Here is a 24,408-nt window from a genome sequence, read left to right on the forward strand (position 1 = left end):
ACAGTTTGGGCCACTAAGAGTGCGTGATGTGAGTGCCGGGTTGTAGCACATACGAAGACCCATGGTAGGGAAACTCATCCTAAATACCAAAGACAGGAGCTGTTTCTCCTACTTCGAGTCCTTTTCATCGTCTAATTTAAACTGGCCCCAGCGTGTAGTGAGAGAAGGGAACGATGAATCTCCAGAAGCAATGTATTTCACTTTTTTTAACCGCTACAGCAGGAAGAAATGAACTTGCTCTCAGGAGACATCATAGATGAGGGAGAATGTTTCAATTATGCTTTTACCTTTCAGTTGGTGAAAATTAGATAGCTGAATTCCACTATACAATCATTTGAAATAAAAAAGTCACATCAAATTTCCATAAGTATGTGAATTTACTAAATCTGGAGAACATTTCAGCAAAGATTCATGTCAGGTGAAGTGCTTCTGGATGGCCGAGGGAGTAATCCACATTTGCACCGACTTGAGAGAAAAGTGCCCAGCATCATTTCATGGGGAAATCCAAGGTCTCTTCTCGTTCCCACTGCAGCTTTGTCTCATGCCAAATCTCTGACAAGGCTTAGGAAGATTTCTATGGAATTTATTATCAGACGGCTGCAAAAGATCTAAAATCTGAGTAAGGAATTGTCTTCCACCAGAAGGACTCGAATTAATTGCCAGCCTCCTGCACCATATGTTGCCAGATAATGGTGGTTTATTGCATAAGTGAGACTATGATTTTGTAGAGCACTCTGAAGATAAAAGCTGAGATTCTGTTCTCTGGAAGTACTTTTCCCTCTGATTATACTTTGGCTTACTTTATTGGATTTTCCCCTAAATATTTATTTCATTACAATCCAACGGTGTCAAGATTACCACAAAATGGTGTCGAGATTACCACATCTAAAGTCCCATCATCTACAGCATTTTTCTTTTAAATTACAAGGCCAAATCTTACTTTTCTTGCCAGAACACAAATCTTTTCAAACAGATTGTATTACTATAAATTGTAAAGTCACTTTACACTCCAGGCATTTTTTTTTTAACATGTATTGTATTAACTTAACTTTAAAATGCCTTTGAGGTCTATGTGGGGAAAATGATTTGTTACCTTAGAATTGGAAAATCCTTAGAGTTGGAAGGGAGCTCTGATGGCCATCAGCCCAACTCCCTGCGCTGCACAGGGACACCACAGCTACATCAGGTTGCCCAGGGCCTGATCCAGCCTGGCTTTGACAGTCTCCAGGGATGGGGCTTCCACCACATCACTGGGCAACCTGTTCCAGTGCCTCACCACCTTCACTGAAGACAATTTTTCCCTTATGTCTAACCTAAATCGACCCTCTTTAATTTGAAGCCATTTCCCTTGTTCTATCCCCACACCCTGCTGAAGGTTCTGTCCCCTCCTTTCCTCCCTTTGGATACCAAAAGGCCCATGTTTCTGCCCCAGCTCAGCAGTCAGCCCAGGGGCCCTAATGTTTCTGATTTGGCAGGTTTCTTTGGGGCTTCAACACTAAACTTTGACTTTCCATGTGTTGAGTCTTGTTCTGGTTGAAAAGGCACATCCAAATCAGTAACCTTGCTTGGAGTGAATAGCAGCTGTGAGCGCACATGGAAGGACAAACACCCTGCCGTGAAGTGCAGCCACCTTGAGAACCATTCAGGTGTTGCAGAGCTGACACTGCCACAAAACTGTGGGCTTTGAGCACAAGAATTACAGAAATCCCAAACCAGCCAGCAGCCAGGAGGGAGTTAAAGCTTTTTGAAATTATTTTCTTTGTGTTTTATTCTAGTTCGCATTTAGTTTATATAAACACAGATCAGTTTTCTTGTTCAGTTCACAAAATGCCACAGAAATCTGCTGCTCCTACACTTGGAAAGGCTCAGGAAGGAGGGGGATGGGACCCTTCCCCACCCATTCATACCACAAAATACAGCAGCTAAGGAAACTCCAGCATCAACCAGAAAGACAGGCAGCTTCTCCAGATGTGCATCGGCCTTGTGCCCTGCACAGCAGGGTCTGCAGCCATGCCAGAACCTTACGGTCACCAGAAACTGTGGTCTGCACTGAGACCTTGTGTGCATCCTCTCAGGCCTCAGCAATGCATATGCTGCAGCAAAATGATGCAAATTGTTCAGCTTGCTAATGCTCACTTCTCAGTGCAAATATTCTCCGTGCCATCTGAGGCAGTGTGAGTGGCACCTCATCCACAGAGCATGGCTGAAAAAGATAAAGAGCTGCTGGCCCTGTAATCGTAGAATCATAGAACCACAGAGCAGCTCAGGTTGGAAAAGACTTTAAAGATGATGGAGTCCAACCGCAGCCCAACCATCCCACCCCAACTCCAACAGCCCCCCGCTAAATCATGGCCCTGAGCACCACATCCAAACGGTTTGAAACACAGCCAGGGATGGGGACTCCACCACCTCCCTGGGCAGCCCATGGCAGTGCTTAGCAGCCCTTTCTGTACAGAAGTGTTTCCTGACATCCAACCTCAACCTCCCCTGGCACCACTGGAGGCCATTTCCCCTCGTCCTGTCACCAGTGAGCAGAGACCAACCCCGCTCTGCTGCACTCACTTTCAGGTACTGGCAGAGAGCAATCAGGTCTCCCCTCAGCCTCCTCTTCCCCAGCCCAAACAGCCCCAGTTCCTTCAGTCTCTCCCCGTAGGCCATATTCTCCAAGCCCTTCTCCAGCCTTGTTGAAGCCTTGTTGTAATGTCAGCTAACATCCCATGAGGGATATCTGCAGGGATGGGAGGCGAGGAGAAACCCAAATGGCAGATCGTGCCATGGGCTTATTTTCTTTTTTGTATAGGAATAAGAATTAAGGAAAATCATCAGACACTACTTTCATAACTAGTGTTTTGAACTGCTATGAACAAAAGATTTTATCAAGAAGGGCATTCTTTACCAGGCGATCTTGAGGAAGATTTTCAAATATAAGAGCTAGCAGCTGATACTCATATGTGGGAGTGAAGAACCTTGAACTGATTTCCAAAATACTTTAGGTGGGAGTCAGCAATCTCCTATGCAGACCCAAAATCACAGCAGAAGTTATATTTTAATGCATGAATACCTGCCTGGAACGCCTTCTGCCCACTATCCCTTTCCAGATTCGGGTGCAACCTCAGGAAAAGAAAGATCCAAAGCCATCTGAAATGAGGTATTTTTTGGGTCAGTCCAGCTTCCAAATGGCCAAACTCGTTAAAAGACTGTGCTGGAGGGAAGGAGGAGTGCTTCAAGTAGAGAAATGGTTCACAATGTCAAATTTGAGACAATATAATAAAAAAAAAAAGAAAGAGGTGAAACTGATGATATGCCACAAAAAAGGGAGGAATTTTCAGGAGAGCATGATGTTCCCGAGCACAGCTTTTCTGTGCAGTGCTGCAAGTGTGGCAGCTGCTGGACGGGCTTTGGATGGGAGCAAACTGTGCCCTGCCTCAGAGCTGGGCTGAGCTGAGGACACGCTGCAGATGGCAGCCGACCTCGGAATCGTGCTGGCCTCCAGATCTTGCTGCACCACACTTAGCTCTGTGATTTCCAGCTCTTCTTTCTGCCTCGCCTTTGATAAAACATTATCACAGACTTTCAGTACTTTGGCTGCCGGCCCCCAGAGGAACGGGGTAGAGCAGAGACTAGAGAAAATTAAAGAGATGTTTGCCAACATAAAACATAATTTAAAAAGAAAAAAAGAACTCTTTCCTGAGTCATTATTGAATCTTCAGATTGTAAGAGCTTAAGAGAATCCTGAAGATCTACTTTACTCCCCACTTCTTTTTCTCCACTGTTTATTTTTTCGTATTTCCATCCAATGAAGAAATAAAACCAGGCAGCCCAAATCCTTTTGCCCCTTGTCAGCTTTTCTCCCTGTTTCTTGTCTGTGTTGGGCAAATCAATGCGAGGAGAACACCTAGGGGAGGTGCACAGTGGGATGCTCACAAAGCCTCACAAACCTTCCAGCACAACCCATGACCTCTTTCTGGGTTTCCTTTTGGGACAATTATTGCCCCAAGTAATAGTTCTGCTTGGTTGTAAGAGTGTATGGCAAAGTTGTACAGTTTTGTTCCTTTCTGCTTTTGTTGATAGATAAAGAAGGGAGGAAAGGAAGTATTATTGATTTTCAGTGTTTTCTGCTGTCTTTTTGCTTTTTTACTTCAGGAATTGGTTTCTTGTTTGGACTCCAACTCTATGGACTTCAGGAAAGCTTTAAGATCTAGCCAACATCAGAAGCAGAAAGCGTTCTGGTGGAATATTGTCCTGTTTACATCCACGTGGATTTTGAAATCACAAAATTCTCTTGGCTGTCACTGGGGACAGGACGGCTTTAATTCATTAATCTTAATTACACTTAGTTGCCAATTGCATTCAAATCCCTGCATTTGGGAGAAAGACCTCTTTGTTAACAGCTCTGCTCTTTTTCCCCTTCCTATATTTCGCTTCACACTTCTATTAAAGTGCAGGAGGAGATCCACAATATCCACTGGGCCCTGAAGGACATCTTCCAGCCATATTATAGAAGACTCAATCTTGGTGTATCATGCCTTAGTCATGACCATTGGACTAGATGGACCACTGGCCTGCACCAAAAAAAAAAAGCATTTCTTACCTTCTTACACAATTTGCCATTTTCTTGCTTTTGTTGGAATATTTTTGGTATTGACTTTAAGCTGCAGATGAAATCAGAATTTATATGAAGTGTTCTTTTATATAAAATATTCATGCTCTAGATTCCTGGAGTTTGCCAAATGTGGAAGATGGAAAATGTGTTCTTCCTAGACATGCCTGCATATGTGTGATAAGTTAGTGGTACATATCCAAACACTTGTTTTGCACATTTCCCTCAGGCCAGTGCTCCCTCCCTCATGATTCATTCCTACATTTGTCTTGACATAAAGAAAATCCTTTGGAATGAGCAGTAGCTATGTGCAAGAAAAGGGGAAAAGGCTCAGTTCTTAAAATGAGATCTGGCTAGCCAAATTCTTCATGGCTGAGCACCTGACAGAGGCTTAGAAATGGTCCCAGTTTGTACAACTGGAGGGCTGCAACTGTGCCATAAAATGCAGAAATCCTAAAGCTACGTGGTACCTCATTGCAGAACACTATCATATAGCAAAGTTTGAATAGATGAAAAATATGACTACTGTTCTATTTGGTGGCATGAAGAAGCCACCTTCTTCACCTTCCAAGGTGGTCCTTGGATAGAAGTTTTGAAGGAAACTGTATCTTCTCCAGGCCAAAAGGGGGACCCCTAGAACTGGAAAGGCTCCTAGGCTGAAACCTCCCCACACAGCTCCACACACAAAGCCATCCCTTGGACACAAATCCATTTGTGGATGGGCTGAGGAAACTGCTGGTCTGAGGTGGTTCTTTTTTCAGTCATCTTTCATTACGGGGGATTAAGCAGCCAGGGTGCTGGAGTGCAGCCCGACATTTTGCTTTTTTAGCAGAGAAGCTGCACTGATAGGTAGAGGCTGTTAAATGCAGAGTGCTGAGCCTGGGCTGACTGCTTTCAGTGCTTGCTGAAGTGAAGAGGACAGAGCACAAACTCGAAGGACAATAGACCAGTGTGGAGGGATCTGTGGCTCTGCACCTGCTGGAGACAAGAGGATAGCAGCACTTTAAGATTGACCTGCTCACTTTACACGTCCATGCCCATGCATGATCTGAGAGGTCTCTCTAACACAAAGCCCCTGGGGAAGGCAAACTCATGTCACCAACAGCAAGTTGTTCAGACCCAGCCCACACCAGTCTTCTCCTAAGGAGCAAACCTCTGCACACCCAAAGCCAGCATCCAACTCACAGCCCTTCATCCATCCCACAGGGCTGGGGTGCAGCATCTCCTCCTGCTGCCTGCGCCTGGTGGAGGGGAGAACTGAAAGGCAGATAGGTCAGCCATGCCCCAAAACTATTTCCCAGTGTCTGCAGTCCTCTTTGCTCTGCCAGTAATGCCTGTGTTCCAGCAATACCCTTCCCAGTGTGGGGTGGCATGTAGTCACAGCCAGCACAGCCAACAGGATACTGTTGCAAGGACCCCTTTGTGTGCTTAGCACAGGTTAAATCAACCAGAGACAAAGCTAAACCAGAACTGAGCTGGACACTAGTTCCAAGAGGAACTGAGTGGGATCTGACATGGAACAAGTAGGAGTTTAACCTTGAGAGTAAAGGAGTATTGAATCTCCTGCACATAAAAGATGAAATCTCTAATAGCAATCACGTTTTGCCATTACACCCGTATGAATTCATCCATAATCTGATTTACTTGAAAGGATCTGGGTTAGGATTCTCATTCTCTGTTATTAATCCTAGGATACATCAATCTCTTGAAATACTTTTCTCCTGTTCTTGTCTCTTTCCAAATGATGACTGAAAGCTAGAAAACCCAAAGCAGTGAAAGAAAGGAGCACGAGCCCAGACCCATCAGAGAGAGGTGCGGGATTCCTGATGGTCATTTGGGTACATGTCATGCTCCTAAAACCACACCAGGGATGACAGTACAAATCAGTTAAGGAGCTTTGTCCACTGCTAGCTTCTTAGCTTGTGGCTCTACAGGAAATGGAGAGAGACCTGCAGAGGGAAAGTTTGTTTTCAACTCAAACCTTGGAATGGCGCGGGTACTCCTCTGTATGCGCCAGCCTCGTCCCCATGCTTACAGAATTAATCTGGTTGACTAACTAATGAGCTGAATGTCACGGTTTCTGAATGACTGTAAATACTGTCATAGAGACCTGCAGGATTGTTTCCTGGATATCTTATCATCATTCCACTACATTTTGTTTTTGCTGAGCCAACGTGGCCATCGCTGCACTCCTGCTCCCACTCAGCTGGGGTGTGGGTGTTCCTCCCATATTGCTGCCTTTGAGGATGGCTGGTTCTGAACACTGTGTCTGCAGTTGTTTGGAAGAGCAGCACTCAGAGACAAGCACAGCAGCAGTCACGTTGTTGTGCAACTGCACTGACACAGCTCACAGCAGGAAAATGGCTACACTGGAATGCTCCAGGAATTGGTGGCAATTGGTGGCTTTACAACTGAGATCAGCTCATACAAGGTCTGCACAGATGACCATAATAGGGGCAGAGACAGAGAAATCCATTTGGTGAAGGCAAAAATACTGCCTCCAAGGCTTTACAGTAAGTTTAGAGAAGCAACCCAATATCTTAAATCGTATTTCAAAGGAAAGATTATGTGTTTTTCTTTATGTTGTTGGTGTTCTATTGTTTGTTTTTGTTCTACTTGGAAAACCTTAGTTGAACTACAGTAACCAACGTCATCCTTACCTGCATGGGTTCTGGCATAATACTTCCTATGGTGGAGTAGGAATGTCCCTATCATGGCAAGCAACCGCTGCACTGATCTCATTAGGAAGTTTATCACACAGTATGCTTCAACAGATGACTCTGGCTGCCTTCTGTAGAGTATTTTTTAGATTTCGAGGTCAAACAGAGTTTAACTTGCATGGTCTATTCTAGCATTACTCTGAATCACAGTCACAGATTTATTTACGTTGGAGTCAGCATAACACTCTCAAGTCCACCAACAAATTGTGTCCTTAAGAATCATGTCTGCTATAAAGCAGCTTGGTAATTATCTATCACTCCATCTGATTAGAGGTACCAGTTAAGGCAGAAAAAAATAAGTACAGTGAGACCCTGGCTGCCCAAGGCACTGTGAAGGTGCTGAGAATGGCAGTGACCCAGCAGCAGGGCGCGAGGACTGCTCTCCTCTTCACTGGGAATCTGGAACAAGTTTTGTATCTTTTTCCAGGCCTGGCTCCACTAAGCAGGGTGGTGAGAGGAAATAACACTGTTTTCACCACTTAAAAATACCTGATATCTCCCATTTTTCCCTGGAAGAGAGAAGCTGGTGGAGGTCACTGTCCTTCAGGCAGATGTTTTGCGCAGGATGGGCACAACAGTGGGCAGAGATCACGTAGGATCAGGGATGGGAGTCTGGGAAAAGGGTCGCATTGCAATTTAGTAGGAAGGGACCATAGCTGGTGCCCTCTGGGCTGGGTTTACAGGAGGTCTGTGCCTGTGTTAACACTCATAAAAGATACCTTGCTCAGTAGTAGCAGCTGTTTTCAACCTGTAAAATCCTATCAAATAGCTTCAGGCTATCCAGAAAGATAGAAGGGAGTGAGCAAAGCCATTAGCCTCCACTGAAGCAAAGACCACTGCTTGGCCCTGTTGAAGGGCCAAATATTGCATGTCTTAGCAAGTCAGTTAAATTTTATACCATTTTTAAACACGCTCAGATCTGAAAAGAATTGTCTGCCATCACCATGGTCTTTTTTACCTTCTGGAAGAAGAGAGACATTAGACATAAAAATATGTAAATAAATAAAATGAAAGAAAATGAAGACACACGGGGAACCTGAAATTCAGGCTCCAGTCGTGCTATGACCTTGCTGAAGACAGTTATGTTGTTTTGCAGCTGATCTGGAAGTACAAGGATGTAAAATGTTCTACAGCCAATAAGCATCATTAGTGCTCTATTTGTGGTGTCTGCTTTCCTGTGTGTCTGCCCTTGGGGCTCCTGGAAAGGTTACGGTGCCCGTCCTGGGTCATCATTTTCCTGTACTTCAGTCCCTATCTGCAAAATAGAACGAGTGACAGTATATTTTTGCACCTTTATTTCTTGCTGGGCTTGTCACCATTGATGTGTCTGAGCTGTCCAAACCTTTATTTCTCTCGGAGCTTTAGAGAAAGCCAGCATGTGAGCTGTGTTAGAAAAGGGTCTGTTCTCCAAGTGCCACGGTGGCAGACACGTGTCTACACGCTATAAAAGTATCAAAGGCAAAACACGTAGGACACCTTCGGAGGGAAGGAGATGGGCAAAATGACCTCAAAGCAACTCAGCATCTGTGATTTCCTCAGCTCCCTCTGAAACCCTCTATTTTGCTGCCACAGGAGCCAGGTGCCCTACTGCACATCAGTGTAACAAATAGCTGTTAGCTTCTGCCTCGTGGGAGATACAGCAGAATATGATTTATTGGTGCCTGTTCTGATGCCTCTTTCGAAGCACTGCCGTCACTGGGTGCTTTTTGCACAGAGGAAGGCAGATGGTCAGCACTAAGTTTCCCATAACCTTGTGGTGCGTGCTGCATAGCCAATCAATGAGATCTGACTTGCAGCCCGTTGTCTGAGGTGGGAACTGTGCTGCTGAGGTATCCTGCAGTGGCTGAAATCATCTGAATGTCAACACTGCATATATGCTGAGGAAATATGGCATTTCTTCCTAAAATTTCTAAGCGGTGCCAAAGGGGATTTTCAGCTGTGGAGCTGCATCCGATGTTAGCAGGGACTGCATTGCTCAAGCCTGAACTGCCAGCTCGGGAAGAAACCCTTTGTGAGTGAGAGTGTTGGTGTGACTCTCCTTAGGAAAAAAGAAAGAAGTAGGAATAATGAATTAAAATAGGTTTCTAGTATGATAAAGGCAGAGAGGAGGATTTTTTGATCCTGAAGAGCACCAGCTGCCCCTCCAACCAGCAGCTTCTGCCTAGATGATGATTTTAATGAGGCTTCAGGTGATTTGAGAAGCTGGCATCAGACTGCAAATCACCTTGTCTGTTGGCTGGTGCCAGAATACCTCGCCAGAAGCCATTATTTAAATAGGAAATAACAACTGGGAATAGGAAAAAAATGGACTTCTGAAAAGCACTTTGTCGTGTTCCCTGGGCACATGCTGGAAGCAGCATAAGCTCCTGCCTTCAAGCAGGCGTAGTCAGGAAATTCAGGGGGAGAACTGCCTCCTTGTGTACCAGAGACAAGATGAGGTGGGTTTATTGTGCATTTTGAGCAGTGTCTCTCAGTTTCTGATATTTATGGGCTCTGTGAGCAGATGTACCACAACTGTGTTTCATGAAACCTGGTACTGTGCTTCATTGCTTCTTCCTTGGGATGGAAAACACAGCATTGAGAGGAAGCTGTCTCTAGAAATGGTTAATGTAGGGCTTGGTTGATGTTTGACACCTTCCCCAGGCGCTTCTGGGGTTGCAGGTGGTTCCTTCCATGTGTGTGTAGGGTGGAGCATTTCCCAAGTTGAAGCTCATTGCCATTGCATTTTTTGTCTCACATGACCTCACTGCTGCATGATGTTGGGCATATTTTGAGAATTTTAGACATATTTGCATTAAGTACAAAAGTAAACTGAGAACTTTTAATCCAATTAGGAGGGGGAAAACCATGAAATGTTGTTATTTGGTGCGCAGCAGGCATTTAATCCCTGGCTTTTGGGCTATTTTGCTCAAAAAGGCTACTTGTGTTAGGACATTTTTATCCAATCTACTGGGTTCTCTTCCTCAGTTTGCAATGAGGTTTGATAGTTTAAATCCACATGAGTTTCCCCTGATTGAAAGGGGCAGATCACAGTTATTCTACGGAACTAGAATAACCAGTGGCTAACAAATCTTATTGTTTCAAAACCAAACCAAACCAAAACAACAAAAAAAAACTAACCAAAAAAAAAAAAAAAAAAAAAAAAGCAAACAGACAAAAAAAAAAAAATTAAATGGGATCAGACAGGTCAACAAAAGAATGGTCTGATCTGGCGAATAGATGGGGGCTGATTCTGTGTACACCACACATGTCCTTCATTGATTGCCATGGAGTCTTTATGTCCTAGCATGCATTGAAATAAGTAAGACCAGGTATGTTTTATATTCTTGAAAGATGTATGTATATAATTACAGCTAAGTCGAGGATTAAGGTCCTTTCTACTTCTGTATCTCCAATAGAAATCCGTGAAATCTCAAACAAGCAGTTCAAAGTCTGATTTTAATGATGTTGTTTTAAAGACAGAGTAACCATCAAACCTTGTGGATCCACCTACATTTTCATCTGTACTGAGGACCTGCGGCCTCATTTTCTGTACATTTCCAACTTGTTGAGACAGTTTTCCGAGTGTCAGGAAATAGCAAGTCTTCCAGAAACTGATCCTTACAGCAAACTTCTGTTGTTTTCTGTCACAGTTAAAATGTGGAAAAATGATTTTCTCCCTTGGGGTGAGGAGCTTGCATGCAACATTTTGGTCCCCGAGCGTCTGGGACTGCAGTGAATATCTGGGCAGTCCCTGAACTGCAGCACAGAATTGCAAGTGAGAATGTAATGAGTGAGAAACAAAGAGAGAGATGTGGCAAGCACAGGGACCTGACCAAAGCCCACTGAAGTGAAAGGCATGGCTCCTATTGAATGCAGCGGCCTTTGTGTCAAGCTCTCAGCCTATCTGTGACAGAAAGGCAGAGCCAATCAGTATCGCTGTGATACCTCTTACGCAGGATAACCACATGCTCATCTTTTTACTTTCCCTCCCAGGATGGAAGGAGCAGTTTTATTGGCCACCAGCTTGGAGGGGTCATGGAAGTGCCCAACAGCAAGGACCAGAGAGTCAAATCAGCCAGAGCCATCCAAATCACTTACTACCTCCAAACGTATGGCTCTGTCACCCAGGACCTCATTGGGGAGAAGTGGGAGAGTGAATTCTGTAAACTGATGCACAAGATGCAGCTGGATCACCAAGATCTGCAGCTCTACTCGCTGGCGTCCTTCAGCCTCTGGAAGGACTTCCACCAGACCAGTCTCTTGGCCAGGGGCAAGATTTTGGTGAGCCTGATGCTGATCCTCCTGACTGCTACCCTCTCGAGCTCCATGAAGGACTGCCTGCGTAGCAAACCTTTCCTGGGACTCTTGGGAGTACTCACTATCTGTATTTCCAGTGTCACTGCGGCAGGGATATTTTTCATTACTGATGGAAAATATAATTCTACTCTGTTGGGAATCCCTTTCTTCGCTATGGGTAATTATTTATCTTCATAATAATAGGATTAACAGAGCTTAATGACAGGATTGTAAATTACATCCTGGGTTATAAAGTGCAGATTTTACCTTGAGTGAAACTCTAAGTCGTTTTCATCTTGTTAAATTGATCTGTGCCTTGCCAAAAAAAAAAAAAAAGGGGGAGGGGGGAGGGAAATAGAATGAAGCAGTAGCAACAATAAGGAGCGAATGACGTTGCTGGAATCTTGGCCAATATGAGAGAGGGGCAGTTTTATTGATCTCGGTTACAAAACAAAGGAGAAATTGTTATTGAAAACTGGTCAGCTCAGCACAGCAAGCGGATGTGTGTTGACCTGACTTTGATGGGAGGCTGGCCAAAAGGGTCGGTTAAAATGGGAGGACAAGGAGGAGGAAAGATTTCAGCATCCTTCCCAAGGAAGGTTTCTCTTCCAGCTCTGTCTGAGGGGCAGAGGGGAATGGGCTGGTGTGTGAATAAGATTGATAGACTTTATTGCAGAGAGAAGATGAAAGCTGTGGTGTTTGCCAGGCTGTGAGCAAAGCTGTCAGTATCTGTAGTGCATAATCCCTCCATTTGTGAAGTTGGAGATCAGTTGCAGAGATTTCCTCTGTGCTGCATCCGGGCAGGGGAAGGTGCAGTCAAAGAACAGATGTAGAAAGCAGTTCTTTTAGCAGGAGAATTGTTCTCATTACTCCCATTCTCATTTCTGTTCCAGCACATTGAGCGCATCTGTGTGGTTAATGAGTTTGCAAGGAAGGGACGCTGGCAAGCAGAGCAGCGTGTAGCAGATGGCTCACTGAGGCAGCAGTGCTCAGTGCAATCACAGCCATGTGTGCAAGGGGTGCTCCACACCGCGAGGCTGAAGCTCCCTTATGGCTCTGTGCTGAGTCCCAGCAGAGACAGCAATAACTCCGAGCCTCCTGCTGGCTTTTGGGTGTCAGAGAATCTTATCTGTGGGAATTAACTCTGCTTCTTTTCAGTTCATTTTGAAAGTCAGTTCATACCTGTAGCACCCAAGAACAGCCCTCTGCTGCACTGAGAGGTAACTAAGCATGCAAAGATGGAGTCAAGGTTTGGAGCGTCCTGTATTTTTCTTAAAATGCTCACTATCTAAAAAAAACCTACTCTTGCTCTTTCTCTAAAGAAAAGCCCTGCAGGTACGTGCATCCCTCACCTTCTGCCACTTCCTTCATCATTTAATGCATCCCTGTCCCCACCAGCAGAGCAGGCTGCTGCCTTCTGTGCTGCACCCAACGTAGATGCAGCCGGCTAAGGCAGGAGGGAGCAGAATGCAGTGGATGACCAGTAGCCCAGCTGCAAAAGGGAAGAACAAAGCAATTTTTGGTGGTTTGCTGAGATGGTGTGACTTGAATGCAACTTGGGGTTTTGGGGAAAATGGAGTTTATGGAGTATGAATTGATCTGGATCATGTTTACTGTCTTCAAGACTGGAGAAGGGGCCTGATTCTGCTCTGTCTGTTCCCAGTTTCTGACCTGAGTGAAGTTAGAAAAAAGAGATTAATGTGCCAGGAAGGGGAAAAGGTGGATGGTGGCAAAGGGAAGACTCATGCTCATTATCAGAATACGGCAAGCTTTTTGTTGGTGTCAGGAGTTGTGTGTCAGTTGGCGCTGCCTTGCTCGTGCTGCAAATAGAACTGAAGGCCAAAAAAGAATTGTGAGGTAATGAAAAGAACCTTCCTTCAGGTATTTATTCTTCTGCTGGTGGCTCTTCAGATGGCTGTGGTGATCAGGACGCATAATCTGGGGATCTTTGCTTGACAGGCCCCCAGGTTGTCACTCCTGTGTAACACCAAGCAGAGCCTGCAGGCAAAGCTCTTGACCTCACAGGATGCCAGAACCATGGAATGGTCAAGGTTGGAAGGCATCATTTGGGATCATCCAGTCCAAGTCCTGTGCTTCAAGCTGGGTCACCTGGAGCACACTGCCCAGGATCACATGCCCGGCACAACAGGAAACAACCCAGCCCCATCCTACTGACATACCTCAAAAGCATCAGCACCCCTACACCCAAGTGCACTGGCTGGAATAGCAGCAGCATTATGCTTAATTCGTGCATGCGCTGCAACCCTGGGATTAGGTAAGGACCAGAGCTTATGAAAGCAGAGTGGCTTGGTTCCCCATTTAGGTGGAAATTTAGGAGCTCTCTGTCTAAAGAAAAAATAATGTTTACAACTTTCTGTTGTGTTTTGTGCTGTCACTCTTGTCAAAACCACTGCCAAGAGCAAAAGAAAAACAAGTCTCTTGAAATGAATTATTTGCAAGAATTGCTTCTATAGCATTATATTGAACAAACTTCAAGTTGAAAAAGAATACACTTAAGAAACTTTCTACAGAAATTTCATTCTGAAAGCCAGACTGAATTGGAAATGTATTAGGAAAGAGCTGCTTACCAACTGCTGTTAGAAAATATTAGAGAAGAGTTTGATCAACTAAAATATGGGATGTACGGCTTATCAAAGTCCTACAGCATTACATCCTGCAAAGATATATGTGCCTGTGGTCCCGTGAATCAATGCCAGGTAGTGACATCTTGCACAGGCCATGGCGTGCCCAAGGCCTCACAGAAATTGGTTCCCTATGAGACAGAGTTTTCTACTAACCTGCTTTACTGTGAAGTGATCTGATAGCTTAGAGAAGATCCATTGAAGACTCCAGAGCTATAAATTCTACAGAACAATACATAACTATAGTCCATGTTGTACCAGAGTCCAATGCTGATAGGACCACAGAATTAAGAGAATACATCAAATAATTAATCTGTGAATCTAGATGAAAAAGTTTGTAAACTTTCCCAGACTTACGAATGTCAGATTTACAAGTCAGGCTTTCAAAGCCAAGCTACTTATGATACTGATAATGATAATAATAACAACCTGGAATACAGCCACTAAGCAGCTGGCAGTGCAAACCAGAATACACACATACCTGAGTGCTGGCAGCTTTAGAAAGACTCAATCTGACATTTGTAAAATGTTCAATTGAAGTTTTTATTTTTTTCCTTTAAAATGTTTTTGACATTCACCCTTAAGGGACAAATTATAATGGAAATTCTGTGTTGTTCATCTACACTTGTTCTTCTAAAGCAGAGCAAGATGCTGCCATCTGGATGGCAGGAATAGAACCATAGGATCATGTGGGTTGGAAAGACCTTCAATACCAACAAATGCAACCATTAACCTGACCTACAAGTCCCATCATTAAACGGCATCCCTTAATGCCACTTCCACACATCTCCTAACTGCCTCCAGGGATGGTAACTCCAACAGATCCCCAGGAAGCTCTTCCTTCTTCTTGACCATTCACTTTACAAAGAAATTCTTAACACCCAATCTAAACCTCCCACTGTGGAACTGGAGACTCTTTCCTCATGCCATTAACTACCTACTGAGGTTTTACTTGTGAGGTATCTTAGACTTATCTCAGAGATACTGGGATAGAAGCTGAGATTGGCTTTACTTTGTTCTTCCTGGTGAGAAACTTAAGCCTTAAATAAGACAAGAGGACAGTGTTAGGGAGCTCTACTGGCTCTGAGTCCTTCCTGATACCATTTCCTCTATGCCTCAGGAAAACCAGTCTCTCCAGCACAGTGCTTACACTGCTGGTTGAGTCACAGCTCTTTGGAGAGACCTGAGAAATGCACCAGGTGAGGCGCTCACGTTGCCTTTTGTGTTCAGATACACAATACAATTTCACAGGGTTGTTATGTGCATGAAATAATTATGGTTCCCCTTGTCTAATCATCACTAATTAATATAACCAGAAGGTTAACTACATAATTGAGATATTATTGCACCCATGATTTTCTTTTAAATGCACAGAAACCACACTGATACCATCATGGAGATAATGATTAAACTCAGCTGAGGGTCTCACTGTGTGTTTTTAAATGCAGGTATATCAGTTATTTCATTTTACACATAATTATGTTTGGCCACTCAGTTAAGTGCCTCACCATATATCTTAGTGGAAATCTTACCTAAAAAAAATGTAGCTATGATGCAATAGAGTGTAAATACATTTTTTTTCTTTAAAAAGTTAATGCATTTCTTGGCTGAATTCATGGTGACTGAATATAAGAAATATCTCCTGCCCTTTGTAATCCAGACTGTGAAGGCTTTAAGATCTTCACAGGAAGAGTTTTTCATTGAATCTGTAGAAGGCATTAAGCTGAACAACCTTACAACACCTTGTAACACTGTTTCTACAACTAATAGCAATGATTGTACTGCTAATAAACTGGCAAGGTAGTAAAGAGGAACAAACTCTACAGAAAGCAGTAGATTACCTGTCTCCAGCCACAACATTATTCCAATGTGAGAACTCAAAATGACAAGCATAGATTGTAGCTATGATGCAGACTTCATAGAATGATAGAATAGCTCAGGTAGGAAAAGACCTTAAAGATCATCAAGTCCCAACACAACCCAACCATCCTACCCTAACTCTCACCACCCTCTGCTAAATCGTGGCCCTGAGCAAATATTCTCTGCTATAATTCCCAGGGATTCCCTTCCCTGACTGAGAAACTCACATGGAAGGAGGGAACAAGGCAGCAGCAGGCAGGGCTCCAGGCAGTCACCAATATTTCAGGCAGGAGTCATCTAGCCTCTTTCAGAGAATGACTATAGCAGTTGTTACAGTCAGGGCTGATGATCACCTTTGAGTAAATGTGAGATGTGATGGTATAACCCTTAGGGGTAATTCATGGGGAATGACAGCAAAAGTGGGTGTAGCACAAATGAGGAAAGTGCTTTTTGAGATGTGACGGGACAAGTGTGAGGGCCAAAGTACATGTTATCTCTATGGAAGGACCACAGCATTTCTAACCCTTGCTTTAATCATTGGATTTTCTGATTACAGCTGCAACTTAGAAATAATATTTCAGGAGTGAATCTGGTTTTGTCTTTTGATTCAGCAGTAAAACAAACTGCATGTGAATTTCATGCCATCGTCTGATCATCTCCTGCCTGTGTAAGGAGCAGGATAATGACTCCTTAGAGCAGAGAGCACTACAGTTAATCTCACCACTCTACGTCTTATAAACCAGCAAATTTTGTCTTACGGAAGTGCATGTCCCCACCCACCTAGCAAATCAATCAAGGATTTCAAATACCTTGTCCTTAATTAGAAAATGTCCATTCTTGATTCCTAAAGTTGGAGATGAGAGGAAGAACAACACGGGAAAGCAGAAAGGAAAAAAAGAGGAGGATAAAACAAAGTTTTAAATCCCCTTTTTGGATGTCCCATACGTTCCTCCCTTAACTGAAGTGACACATTCTCAGTTTCTTTCCTAGTCAGTGGAGAGAAATTGGTAATTCCAAAGTTGTTTGGTTTATCCTTTAGGAGATATTTGAGGTGAGCTGAGTTATTTTTTTGAGTGGTCCATTTATAAAAGCCAGATTGAATGCTTATACTTCAACCTCTCATGTTACTTACATGGGAAGATAGTTATTGGACAAGAGGGAATGGTTTTACACCAAAAGGTGAGATTTATGTCAGACATTCAGAGGAAATCCTTCACTCAGAGGGCGGTGAGGCGCTGGCACTGCCCAGAGCTGTGGTGTCCATCCCTGGGGCCATGGATGGGCCCTTGGGCAGCCTGAGCTGGGGGCACCGAGCCCATGGCAAGGGGAGGGTGTTGGGGGTTGTCAGAACCCCTCCAACCTGAGCCATTCCATCATTTTACGATTCTGTGATTGTATAAGATACAAGCTGTGTGTATATTATCATGTACAGACACATAGCATGCATGTATCAATGGACTTCAATTCATTACAGATGGCAGACTCTTTTTTTAATAGAAACTTAGGGAAGAGTCTCTTTTCCTCTTATCAATTCAAAAACTCATCACCCCTTAGGAGAATTGATCCAGTCCAGCAGGTCTGCTGGTCAGATCCTCTGAGGCTCAGCTCAAGTTAAAACATTTGACCTTGGACATGGCCCAACCACAGTGCATTGCTACTGGATCCTCTGTATGGGTTTCTTCCTTGAGAACAGACGGCTAAACTCTTCTTCCTATTGATGCCAGTGTGAACTGCACTAACCCGACTTGTCTAAGATGCAGACTCCAAACGCTGTTGTCTCTCTCTTTAAAAAAGAAATATCTGTTATCAAAACAACATCCACAGCTCTCTGTCCACAGCTGACAGCCTGGTAACAATCTACCAAAATGGAATTGCTTCCAATTTGCTGCAAGCATTTCTGCAAGTTCTTTGAAAAAGTAGTTTGGTAAAGGAAGAGAGCATGTTTTGAGTTACAGTGTCAAAGGCTGAAGGGAATGTTTTTCTATTACAGTTGAAAATGTATGTTTAGTAATCTTAATATACAAACTCTGTTCAGATTGTAAGGGATGCTTCCTTTTCAGATGCCTCCCACATTTGTCTGAACACCTCTTGCTTTCATTTTTCTACCTTTTCGTGGCAATGCTCATTCCTGCAAATGGGTTCTTTAAGGTTCTCTATTGGATGGACCTTTTCTGCCCGTTGATCTCATTTAGCAGGAGTTTCATTCCTTGTACTTAGCATGTATCGATGCACGTCGCGTTTACATTTGGTTCATTTGGGCTGGAAAGGAGCTGCATCATGGCAGAAATGATTTAGCTCTACGTGTATCATCCCTAATAGGGCAGTGTCAGATACAGCCTTGAATAGCATCACTGGTAGCAATTCTATAACTGGCCTCGACAGCTTGTTCCAGTGCTTAAATAGCTATACGTTTGTAAAGGTATTTCTTAATATTTTCCTTGCTGTAGTTTATGCCTATAATTTCAGAATCTGTCCAGCCAAACCATGCAGTGTAATTTTTCATAGAGGGTATTTTATATGCGGGGCCATTCTTATTTCAGCATGGATATAATTTCATACCAGATTTTTATTTCCTGGATATCTTACAGTAGCTCCTGCTTTCTTGTGAACTCTGTGATGGTTTCTGATCTCTGCTGGAATATAGTGGGTCTGCAGAAAAGAGCAGAAGTGGGACAGGATGAGCTTCAGAAGGATATATCCTGTGCTCTTTGGTGTGTAGAGGAAAGATGAAACCTTACATTGTCCTTTCTTCCCTGCTGGGCAGGAAGGATGGGCTGTGCTGCCCGAAGGAGCAAACAACGATCCTGTGCTCTATCAAGCACGCTGTCTGCTCTCCATAGGCACACAGGGAAGCATGAAGTTGTGCCTCCAGTTTTTAAGTGAAAACGAAGGGCAGCAAGAGCACTGACCTTCTCCAGAAATATCTTTTGTGCACAATCAGCCCCTGGAACTCACTGCTGCAAGGCACGGCTGTGGCCCAAATTCAGCCTAACTCAGAAAGGATTGGAATATTACACAGCTGGCTGCAGCACCTTTGTTATTTCGAATAGCAATGCAGCACTCAAAGTCGCTGCTAAGGAGGAACAATACGAATTAACAACCAAGTTGAAAAGCACAGTTCAAAGCCAGTCACAGGGAAACATCACTTGTGCAAAATTTTCCCATAGTTGCTCTCTTCTGTCTGATCGTCTTCCCCTGAAGAGTCAGGTACAGGACACAGAGCAGGATGAAGCCAGGCTACTGCAGGTTCATTCTTCTGTGACCCTAACCAAATAACAGAGCAGACGATGTACAGCAGCTACCTGCTGTAACATTGGCATGATTCGGTGTCACTGGCCTTCAGACAGAGGCATACGGAGAAGATGGGATGCTCCACATTGCTCACCTTGCTAGGTGTGCTGAAGCAGGCAGTGCTCCATACACGTGGCTAAATGCTCAGAGGAGGGATGTGCTTCAGATGCTCAACATGGTCCTGAGTGTGGTACCAGAGATGGCTGTCAGCACGGGAATGCTTGTAGTACCAAGTGGATGAGACAAAAACCTCAGGTTTTGCAGTTTTGGATCACTAGAAATGCCCTTTAATTGTGGTTCTACTAGAATGGGCATACTGTCATCAGTGTCTTGGCCAAATTTCAGGGTGAATAATTGCATTTAGATTCCCCCTGCTGTGAGGCTGAGTGGTGAACACCACCAGGCTCACGATACCATGCAGGTGGTGCTCTATGCAGCACTGCCAGCGGCTGCCACATTCATTCAGACACGGCTGTATTTCACTGGAGAATGCAATGAGAATATTTTATGGCTTGGCAGTATCTAAATCAGTCTTCCCTGAGAGCAGGTAACTGCATCCTGGCACGTGGTCATCACGCTGTCCTGCAGTCAGCTGCAGTATTTCAGCAGCTGGGAATCTTTTGCTCATACTCTGCTCCTAAAGCCCAGTGCACAGAAGCTTTTCCTTACAGCCTGATATGCATTTGGACAAACCCAACCTACACTTCCCAACTCACATTTAAACACTGAGATTTTAAGTGCTGTATCTCATCATGTATCCCCTCAGCGAGTTTGCTGACGACACCAAGCTGAGTGGTGCGGTTGATACGGTGGAAGGAAGGGATGCCATTCAGAGGGACCTCGACAGGCTGGAGGGCTGGGCTCAGGTGAACCTGATGAGGTTCAACACGGCAAAGTGCAGGGTTTTGCATTTGGGCCGGAAGAACCCCAGGCACCTGTACAGGCTGGGAGGAGTGGTCCTTGAGAGCAGCTCGGCAGAGAAGGACCTGGGGGTCCTGATGGACGAGAGACTGAACATGAGCCAGCAGTGCGCTCTGGCAGCTCGAAAGGCAAATGGGATCCTGGGCTCCATCAGGAGAGGGGTGGCCAGCAGGGACAGGGAGGTGATTGTCCCTCTCTACTCGGCTCTTGTGAGGCCCCATCTGGAGTACTGTGTCCAGGTGTGGAGCCCTCAGTACAAGAAAGACATTGAGATTTTGGAAAGGGTCCAGAGGAGGGCGACTAAGATGATCAGGGGGCTGGAGCACCTCCCCTATCAGGACAGGCTGAGGGAGTTGGGCTTGTTCAGCCTGGAGAAGAGAAGGCTGCGGGGTGACCTCAGTGCAGCCTATCAATACCTGAAGGGAACCTACACCCAGGAGGGGAGTAAACTCTTCAAAAGGGCTGACAACAGCAGGACTAGGGGAAATGGTTTTAAGTTGAAGGAGGGAAGATTTAGGTTAGATGTTAGGGGGAAGTTCTTTACTAGGAGAGTGGTTGGGCCCTGGAACGGGCTGCCCAGGGAGGTTGTGGATGCCCCGTCCTTGGACGTGTTTAAGGCCAGGTTGGACGGGGTCCTGGGCAACCTGATCTGAATGTGTATGTTTGGTGGCCCTGCTAGGCAGGGGGGTTGGAACTACATGATCCTTGAGGTCCCTTCCAACCCGGGTGATTCTGTGATTCTGTGATTCTGTGATTCATCTTGCATTTGAACTCAGTTGCTGTGTATGGAGAAAATGATTTTGCCAGCACGGCACAATTAGCACTGTATCATTTGATGAACTTCACATAAATTTGGGAACCGTAGGCATAACCTACTAGAGGGAGCACTTGCATTGCTTGAGGAGCACCAAGGAGCAGATTGCTGCACGCCCTGCCAAACCCCGACAGGTGAATTTTTCTCTGTTTCTTTACATGTCTTGTTGATAGATTTATTATTACTTTGGAGAAGCTATTATCCTGGAGGGAGGATGCAGTGTTAAAGGAGAAGAATGCAGAGGGGTGTTGTGCATACCGAGTGCAGAGCACTGAAACCTTCCGTCCTGCCACAGTAACATTTAAAACAAGCTGGCATGGAGTTTTCAGCTGAGGCAGTTTAAACCTTCTAAAAGTGGTCTCAGAGCCCTGGGGGCAAAAAGGCTTTGTGTGCTTAGAGTAGATACCACAGTAAAAAATGCAGCTACAGAAAGAGCAAAACCAAAACCATTCCAGCGCACAGCCTTCTTGTGGGAGCAGCTGAAAGAAGATCCCAGAGGAGAGCAGCTAGATGAAAGCACAGCCAGAAAGCGTGGTGTTGGCACTAGTGAGATTATATGAGACAAAAACTGATTGCCCCTGGCGCTGCCAGGCAGCCTCGAGGTACAGCTTTGAGGATCAAGAACTGCTGGGCTGACCTAGTCCTTTTCTCTGTGCCCTCTGCCGTCCCTTCTCTGAGCTTTCAGGGTCTCTCCCACCAGAGCCATTAGCCAGCTTTTAAATGAATAACCATGGTGGGATACTGAGGGAGAGAAGGCTTTCCTAATCATAGCTGCATGTGCTACCCCTTCCTTAGGTTATTTGAATTCAAACTCTGAACAGCGTGACCAATGGAGGAAGTCTCAAAAGATCTCTCCTGATTGGGTTTTGGCCTCTAATCTACTTATTCCTTCCCTGAGGGGAAAGTAATAGGATCTCTTTTCAGACTACTTAAAAAAGTAGAAACTTATTATGATTAAAATCTCTTATCCTCTGCCACAATTTTTGAAATTGTTGGGAGGTACAAAAGTAATGGATGGTCATGGAGAGACAACTGAGACAACTGAACTCAGATGCACAAAATCATCGAATCATAGAATCACAGGGTGGGGAGGACCTACAAGATCCTCCAGTCCAACCATCCTCCAAATCACCATTACTACCCACTAAGCTACTAAGCCATACCTCGCAGCACCTCATCCAGACACCATCCATACACTCACAGAAAACATCAGACAAAAAGGCAAAAATATTCATCCCCTTTCCAGACTTGCGGTATCAAAGTACCGCCACCACCAAAATGTAATCGTATATTCCACAGTCATGATTCAGCTTTCACATTAAAACCATTAAAACTTCATCCACCGGAGACTTTTGCTTACAAGTTTTGTCAGCTTTGAGAGTATTTTCGGTGTTTTGGGAGACCTTAGCTTGGCTTTTGTGGCCTCTTTCACCAATTCTGTCATGTTTGCATTCCACCTCCCTGGGACCTGATGTTGTCACCAAACACACATCAAAAAATACAATTTTCTACAATACTTTTTATTTTAGCTACTAATCAACATTTCTTTGACCTTATTCAAAGTTTATTTGGAAATAAAGGAGTATCTTTAGTTTCATTAGTCACTAACACAACTAAGGCCTTTATTGCATTTTTACAATAACACACTGCAAGTTTTTTTCATTCTTAGATATCATTGCTTGGCCTGGCATTAACACAGAAAATGAATACATCTCAAAAACAGTTGAAAAACAGAGATTTTTCACTTACATGTCACATTCTTCCACGGATTTGTCTTCATGGTATCTGGCTCGGTAGCGCATTGACTACTTGAATAAATTGGAAGTTTCTTATCACTCAACAGTTACTCTGAATTTGTTAGGGATGATCTCGTGATTCTCCCATGGAGATCACTTGTTTTAACCTCACATGACAAAACAAATAAGACACGTCTCAAGCTGATAAATTTTTGTCTACTGAATTTGATAGATGGCATAATGAGTGAAACTCAAAGGCAGCTCTAGCTGACTGAATCCAGCTTCTTGTGATTGGAAAATCTTCATCTTACAACGTCTTCTTAGATCTAACGCTCAGAGAATTATTATCGTCCCATTCTAAAATTTGGGTATCTGCTCTAAACTCAAGGGTAATTTCTCCTGTAGTAAGGACAGACATAGAATCTAAGAATGACTGTCAGGCCAGGCCACAGACTCCCCTAGCTGAACATCTTACTTCTGGAGATGGCTAGTGACTCTGAACAAAACAGCAAGACAGGGCAAGCACGCAGTTCCTATAGTGCTCCTCTGCTTCAAGGAGCCACAGATAATAACTCTGCTGCTGACAGCTCCCAGCAGATTTTCATCCTAGGATTTTGTCGCTTTTTTTGCCACGTAAACTTGTAACATCCACAAGTTCAACTTAGCTCTGTAAAGCATTGCATCTTTGAGCTTGTCATTTCAATGGTTATTGTCACTGATGAGCTGAGTTCTTGCACTGGAAGATGTAGGAAACAGTTCTTCCATAGGGATCTTCCCCACATAAGTCACAATTTTATAACCCTCTCCCCCATACGAGTGGTGAAGTACACTCAGCTTAAATGTGCCATGTGAGAACACTGCATGTGGGTTTGAACTTCTAATGAAAATAGAATCCATGTTCTCTGCAAACTCCTTGAGAAGTCAAACCCAAATATTTTCGGGAATGTGAAGTTCATAAAGAAGAAGTACTCTCTTGAAGACTTAGCTGCTTAGAGAAAGATGAATCTGCTCAAAGCCACAGTGCCAAGATTTTTTTTTTAATTTTCTTTCTCCTAGACTGGGAGAAAAAGGAAATAATGGCAAAGTGGAAGACAATATAAACAGTGTATGAGGAAATGAAGAATTAAACACTTCCAAGAGCTGTTTTTGCTTTCTAAACTGCAAAATTACAGGAAAGAAGGTGACACATATAATATATAAAGGATTTAATTTAAAAGAATCCAACAATGTTGTGTCCTAAAATCTTAATATTAAATAAAACAACAGGAATGGTAAGTTTTAACCCTTTGATCTAAGATATATCTGGAAAAATCAGTAATTGTTAAGACATGAAATGGGTTTGTAAATGGTGCAGATATCACCCCTGTGATATTACTGACAACAATTACTGTGATATTACTGGCCTTATCAGATAAACCTTATTTTTCTCAAAGAAACTGTGCAGCACTACTGTGGTATTTTCAATTAATGGCAATTTGATTCATTCTGCACAGCTTTTGGGTACATTCGTGTGTTTGTATGACATTCAATCATCTTAGCTTCTATT

General features: G+C 44.0%; 1 protein-coding gene across 2 annotated transcripts in view; it reads left to right on the top strand.

The window, feature by feature from the left end:
- Positions 1-24,408, top strand: part of PTCHD4 (patched domain containing 4) — a 94,324-nt gene that overhangs the window by 11,893 nt on the left and 58,023 nt on the right. For both annotated transcript variants that reach the window (XM_048935326.1, XM_048935327.1), the window contains exon 2: positions 11,296-11,776. In XM_048935326.1, the coding sequence (XP_048791283.1) occupies positions 11,296-11,776 (481 nt within the window). The remainder of the gene's footprint in view (positions 1-11,295; positions 11,777-24,408) is intronic.

This window comes from Lagopus muta, chromosome 2 (genome assembly GCF_023343835.1).
Source record: "Lagopus muta isolate bLagMut1 chromosome 2, bLagMut1 primary, whole genome shotgun sequence".
Taxonomy (NCBI): Eukaryota; Metazoa; Chordata; class Aves; order Galliformes; family Phasianidae; genus Lagopus; species Lagopus muta.